This window comes from Lactuca saligna, chromosome 6, assembly GCF_052625555.1.
Source record: "Lactuca saligna cultivar CGN05327 chromosome 6, ASM5262555v1, whole genome shotgun sequence".
In the NCBI taxonomy this organism is placed as follows: Eukaryota; Viridiplantae; Streptophyta; class Magnoliopsida; order Asterales; family Asteraceae; genus Lactuca; species Lactuca saligna.
In genome coordinates this window covers 142,664,480-142,670,978 of record NC_136422.1, presented here as the reverse complement: position 1 = coordinate 142,670,978, position 6,499 = coordinate 142,664,480, and the positions used below count along the sequence as shown (strand labels likewise).

The 6,499-nt window shown below is 32.3% G+C and overlaps 1 protein-coding gene across 2 annotated transcripts; it reads right to left on the bottom strand.

Moving 5' to 3' along the window:
* Positions 1-1,728: 1,728 nt before the first annotated feature.
* Positions 1,729-6,066, bottom strand: LOC145001019 (uncharacterized). 2 transcript variants are annotated; one of them, XM_078960337.1, is made up of 9 exons: positions 5,815-6,066; positions 5,503-5,711; positions 5,317-5,409; positions 4,485-4,685; positions 4,256-4,378; positions 4,128-4,162; positions 3,943-4,045; positions 2,163-3,716; positions 1,729-2,008 (listed from the first exon to the last, which is right to left on the bottom strand). In XM_078960337.1, the coding sequence occupies exons 3-9, from the start codon at positions 5,392-5,394 to the stop codon at positions 2,006-2,008; spliced, it is 2,097 nt and encodes a 698-aa protein (XP_078816463.1). In that variant the 5' UTR covers positions 5,395-5,409; positions 5,503-5,711; positions 5,815-6,066; the 3' UTR covers positions 1,729-2,005. The 2 variants fall into 2 exon arrangements, with proteins under 2 accessions (XP_078816463.1, XP_078816462.1); XM_078960336.1 differs by having other exon boundaries at positions 5,503-5,629.
* Positions 6,067-6,499: the final 433 nt, after the last annotated feature.

The window sequence follows — 6,499 nt, the reverse complement described above, 5'->3', positions numbered from 1 at the left end:
AGGGAGAGGTGGACATATATACACGAGAAGATTAAAGGAAATATGTGAGTGGGTGAGAAATTATAGGATACAGGTAAAGTTGAAATTCCTATTATGTCCTTCTGACCATTTAAAAGTTACATTTTAATGCCAACAGTTTAAGAATTTTTCATAAATCCCCCTTTCAATAATGACCTTAGATTTAAGTATTTAAATGGTCCAGATCTGTTCTCGCGTTCTCACCCTTTTAGGTATTCTCATTTAATCCTACTCATATATATATATATATATATATATATATATATATATATATATATATATATATATATATATATATATATATATATATATATATATATATATAAAGTTTAGGAATAGTAAACTGGACATTTTTTGGTAGAAATGGTCCCTGCACTTTGTTCCTTATTCTTTACCTATTTTGACATTTTTGGTCATTGCAATCAATATTTTTACACTTTTTAGGAACCTTTTAATATTTAAAGTTTGGCCACAAAACTTTAACGGTTTGATAACTTTGATCACTTTTCTAAAAATTTGCTAATTCCTACCTGTTTAATTCTTTAACCGTTTTGAAACTTCTGATCCTTGCAGTCAAAACTTGTACATCTTTTCATAAAAACATGAAAAAAACGGTCCGGGGTAAAGTCTGGGCTTTTCATCCTTGCACTTTCGACATCTGTCATATTTATCGATTCGGAAACAATATTGAAAGTTTTTGGCCCTCGCGTAGCGGGGGTTACAATAGAAATACAATTAAGGTCACGAGTTCAAATCGACTGAGCTCAATTATATAAGTATGAATTAAATATAATGTATAAGTGTAATAAATAAGCTGGATTAAGCTCACTGGCTTTACAAGTGGAGTGTATCAATACTTTAGCTAGGCTCAATAATATACTCGACTAGTTCAAGCTCGAGCTCGATTTGAACCGAGTTGAACTCTGGTATTTTCCGAATCGGTTTCAATTAACTCATAAGATGGCTCTGACTCCATTAGAAAACGTCACATGTGCAATACCTTCCGACCTTATATTACGTTTTAGTCACTCCAATTCAATTTATATACGCTATTATTTCTAAACTAAGGTATGTAATGTATAGACCATTTGGGTAAGTCATTTGCTTTACATTTGACGGTCTTTATGTGTGGCTTATGTTTTCAAGAATTAATATTTATTTATGGGCAATCAATCTTATATGTTCTAGTAAATTTCTCTTTAAGGGGCTTATTTTTTCCTTTTGCTCCAGTCTCATATATGTTTGGATGATCCTGATGTGAAGTGAAACCCAACAACTAGAGCTTCATGTTTTTAAATAAGCTGTTAAAGTTTACGTATTTTCTTGGTTGTGGCCTTGTGGGTCCCAATAATCTCATTCGCATATTCTTTTAATGTAATTAATTAAGAACGATGTTATGAATCTGATGTTATCATCTTTAAAAATCCTTCAAATCCAAAAAAAATCATATCTTTCAGATCTCAATAAACAAAATAATTTTATGTTATGTTTGGTTTAAACAAACAGCAAACACAAGATCAACTTGTGATTACTTGTCTGACATTTCGATTTCTTAATTCATTCATTGATGCATTTAGCATGCCTGCTTAAATCTTAATGTACAACTCATTATTGCATCCTAAAACGTCCATCATGCAAAGAGTACAACACCCTAATGCAGGAGCCAGATCTGGATCAAGATAAGAATCCAAGATTTTGCAAGAGATAACATGAAACATAAAAACTAGTATCATTCCAAAAAAAACAGAATATTTACAAAACTTTATATATAAAAAACTCGATGAAAAACTAAAAAAATCATACAAAGAGATCATTCACATAATATTATCATAGTAAAACTATTATGTACATACACCTAAAACCTTAAAAATATTTACATGCGATGATCTTCTTCCAACTGCAACCTGTTTCTGTACTTTAAACTCTTTAAAGACACCATTTACTTCAATAATTTGTCAAAAACTTTCTTGATGTTTAAATGGTAATGTCACTACATGCAACAACAAAAGACAAAAAGGTTAAAACTTTTCCATTCCTATCAAAACATATTAACAAGTTCAAGATGGAGGGGTTGACTTTTCAAATTGTGAACAAAATTCAAGGTAAAAGGAAGTCTATTGTGTTTAAAGACTTCAGTTAAATACCTGTGATTTCTCAGTTTTATGCACAAGACTATCCAATTTTTTTTCAAACTCTTTAATTTCAAGTTGAAGATCTTTCTTCTTAAGTAGAAACAAGTTCCCATTCAATCTTTCACCTTCAAGATTCTGCATCTTTCCATTTACCCTCAAAATCCCATTCATATTTTCAATCTGGTCCTTCAGCTTTTCCAACTGTTTCAACTTTAGACTCATGTCATCCAAAAAACCAATAACTTTTTCTTCAAAACAATCACAAAAATTCCATAAATCTATTTTCACTTTCACAAACATATCTTCAAGAACTCGTTTCTCTACATGTAATTTATCAGCTTCCTCCATAGCTTTCATGGCTGCTTTCTCATTTGCTTCAAATGCAGAACCCATTTTTTGTGACAGCCTTCTAAGTTCCTCTTGAAGTCTTGAAGCCAAATTAACGTTTTGCAACCTCATTTTTCTCAAATTTTCTTCTGCCCGAATCGCCCTTTTCTCATTTTCAATTTTCCCACGTGTAAATTCTTCAAGATTGCCCTCAAACCTTTTTTCTTGATTCACCAACTCTTCCTCAAGATTCTTGACATGGGTTTCAAGATCTTTAATCACAAGATTTGAGTTTGATAACTCTTTTGATTTTGATTTGAGTTCGTTTTCCAAGCTTTCGATTTTTGATTCGAGTTCGTTTACACTTGAGTAAGGCGTACACTCGTATTGAATCTTGAGTTGTTCTTCAAGTTGACTTCTTTCGAGTTTATAAGATATGTCATGGTTTTCTTGCTTCAAGATTTCATAATCTAGTGCTATTTGCTCCATTTGCATTTCAAGTTCATCTTTATCTCTTTTATACAACTCAATTTCACCATAAAGATCTATAATCTTTTGTTCTAGTAAATACGTTTCTTTAATACCACTATGGTTTTTAACAATCTCTTCCAACACCCTTTGCGCCTCATCATCGTCTTCATCATCTGTCTCAGATTTTGACTTTGACTTTGACTTTTCTAAAGGAAGAACCATGTCAGTGCTCGATTCTTGTGTTTTCTCAAGTTGTAATCGAAGATTGGAGGTTAGTTCTTTCTCATGGTTTAATTCTTTCTGTAGCTCATCAAGAAGGGCCCATGGATCATCTTTGACTTTGACTTTGACTTCTTCTGTGCGATTTTGATAGACATTTCTTTCTTCTTTAAGTTGAGCTACTTCCCGTGAAAGTTCATTGCCCTTTTTGATTTCCTTCATGATCTGTTTACGAAGTGTCTGTAATTCTAGCTCAGAAACATCATTTTGTCTTGTCAAAGCTACAACTTCAGCCTTGAGCTTTTGAATGATGACATCTGAAGAACTTTCTTCTGAAGTTTCTCCTAATGTACTTGTTGAAGAATCATCTGTACTTAATTTGGGATTTGAACCATTTAACCAATCCCATTGCAATGATTTATCTTCTTTTATTGATGATTCACGAGTCTGTTTTATCTTTTTAGGTTCCTGTTTTTGTGGGGTATTGAGTGTGGAATTGCTACTGGATCTTGAAAAATTGATATCTGATTCATTGGATGCCATTTGATCCTGTAAAATTTTAAAATATAATGTCTTAATAAGAGATAAATTGGAAGTACAATGCTACAAATTCGGTAATATTTCAAAGTAAAATGCTTTAACAAGAAAAAAAATGAAAGTACAATGATGTAATAGAAAGAAACAAAAAAAAAAAAAAAATAGAATGTTATAATAAACAAATAAACAAAAGTATGTTGCTATTTCTTGAATTTAGGTAGTTGAAATGAGAACTTACTTCAGTAGGATTACTTCTAATGCTTCCTTCAAAACTACCGTTGCTAAAGTGTCTCATAAAGCTTCGATCATGGTTGTTTGCACTCTCACTTCTATCAATTTCCCTATAAATTGTAAAAAGTGTAAATATAATCTTTAAAGACGTTAAATAAATAGGAAACTTAAGCGTTTCAAAATCCATTTTACCTATCGAAAGATCCCTGCACCCTTTGAACTGATACCTATTTTTGGAAAAAATAAATATACAACTTTTCAACCTTGAACAAACGAATCCACTTAAACAAAAATTGCACACAAGATAAAAAGAAACTAACATGCAAAATAGCTGCAAAATTTGCACTTTTTAAAGGAAGAGATAAAGAAAAAAGCTTCGTGGCTTCAACATAACTTGCAAAATCAATCGAAACCTCTCCAACACCACCAAATCTTGAAGAATCCTACAAATTGTCAAAACCCCACGAAAAAAATTTTACTTTTTATTTACGTTTCTTGATTTGGAAACATATAGAAATATGCTTTGAATAAATTTAAATCAATTTCTACCTTTGCCACAATAAAGTAATAGATTTTCTCATGAATCTTTCCGGTTTTTGTATCATGAGAGAATTTAACCGTTTCATAAAGTGGTTTTTCCCAATAACAATTTCCATCTTGAACTTTTGATTTCTCTAATCTTGAGGTTGCTTTTCCAACATCAGCAGGAACCACAGATATCAGCAACGAATCTCCTTCTGATTGTGTCAACTGTGTATGCAGCGAGAAGAAAATGTATAAATATTTTATTTATGCAAAAGGGTTAATTTTCAATCCCTGAGTTGGCCCACACTGCCCTGCTCTACGATGTCAGAGATGTATATCAGGTACACAGTGGCCCACTAGCTGACTGATTTGAGAACTCAGTGTCAGAAAAAGCTCAATCCACACTGGAATTGAAATTCCCACACTGCAGCTACTGAGACTCGAACCCTTGACCGGTCTTGGATCATTGTTATTAATGAACCGACTCGAACTTTTTTTTAACGGTTTTTTATCGCGTTGAGGGCATACGTCATGGCCTCAAGTACAATATTAAAAAAAAAATCGCGTTTTTTATCTTGAAACTATAATGCCTTAATCACCCCAAAATGCAAGAAGATACCATTAAATCTTACAGATTCTCATCTAATCTTGACTTCCTTTCCATGTATGTGTGACTAAAATGGAAAATGATGAAGAAATTTCTAAAATTTGATTTTATAGTTGAACATTGAAAGTTCCTTTCTTGGTCAATTTAACAAACAGTAGCAAGTCTTTTCAATATGTGATACAGTCATACAGACATCATGCATGAAATTATCAAAAACACATTATGGTTCTTATTTGAGAAATGCAGTACCTGTGTTGCATGAAACTGCAACTTGAATACACATTTTATCTTGTTCTTTTCGCTTTTCCATCTCGCTGACTTGAACATTTTATTTCTCTTATTCTGTTTTATAAAAATATCAGACGCTCAATTCCACATTATCATACTCACATTTCAGGGTATTCTACTCGTAGCTAATTCAGGAAAAGTTCGTACCTAAATCGGAGCTCCGGTTAGCCAGAAATCATCAATCAACACGCCAATGTTTCATCGGTTCAAAAGCACATAAACCCAGTACAATTGCGCGAGTTCAGGTCTTGGAACACACAGATTGAGTTACAAACTGAGAAGAAATGGATAAACTAGTGAAAAATTGACCTTTTTGCAGTTTACCAATGTTACCTTCGTTCGAAATGACAAATACCCTGTTGAATTCCCTAAATTTTAAGTTCAGAAAACATGGAAACAAACAAACAAACGCATATACACACGCAGATTAGTCAAACGCCGAGTAAAGAAAACGCGAACCTCAGTGAAAGATGTGGGCTTTTTGGTTCAGAGAATTGAGAAGCGTATCTACAATGAAGAGCTCTTGAATGCTTCAGAAATGAGATTGGCGATTCACCGGCAAGATCCAACACCGAATCTTTCTGTTTATGCCTCTGAATAAAACAAATGTTGCAGGTATGTTTGTGTATCTACTACTGTCCGTGCAAAACAAGAAAAAGAAATCGTGAACCTCTTCTCCTTTTGACTGAAGAATTTCATAGGGAAAAATGAATTATCATTATCAATCTTTTTTTTTATATTGATGTGAAAAGTATAACATTCCTATATCGTTTTATCAATTAATATATAAAAAAAGACATTGGACTTTCAAGGTAATTATTTGATGGCGTTAATAAGTACATTATTTGGCGTCTAGAATTATTATTAGACGGTGATATTTAAAGGACATGTATTTATAGTATGATGACTATTTATAGCCATGTACCGACTTATTATTTAAGTAGTTAACAAACATTTGATTAGATGACACCCTATTTACATAAACAAAATATGACAATATTTTTTATTTGATAAGGATCTACAACATTGTTATCTGGTTTATGCAACCGTATCACCAATGTAGTAGTTGACCAACCGGCATAACCCGTCTAATCAAGCGAGATAAGAAAAACAATGCAATACGTAATTACACGATTAAACTTGA

Excerpts from the sequence above, each read along its gene's own strand:
- LOC145001019 (XM_078960337.1), bottom strand. The coding sequence starts at position 5,394 with ATGTTCAAGTCAGCGAGATGGAAAAGCGAAAAGAACAAGATAAAATGT. Across the intron at positions 4,686-5,316 it reads TGCAGTTTCATGCAACACAG|TTGACACAATCAGAAGGAGA; the intron begins GTACTGCATTTC and ends CTGCATACACAG. Across the intron at positions 3,717-3,942 it reads TTAGAAGTAATCCTACTGAA|GATCAAATGGCATCCAATGA; the intron begins GTAAGTTCTCAT and ends AAAATTTTACAG.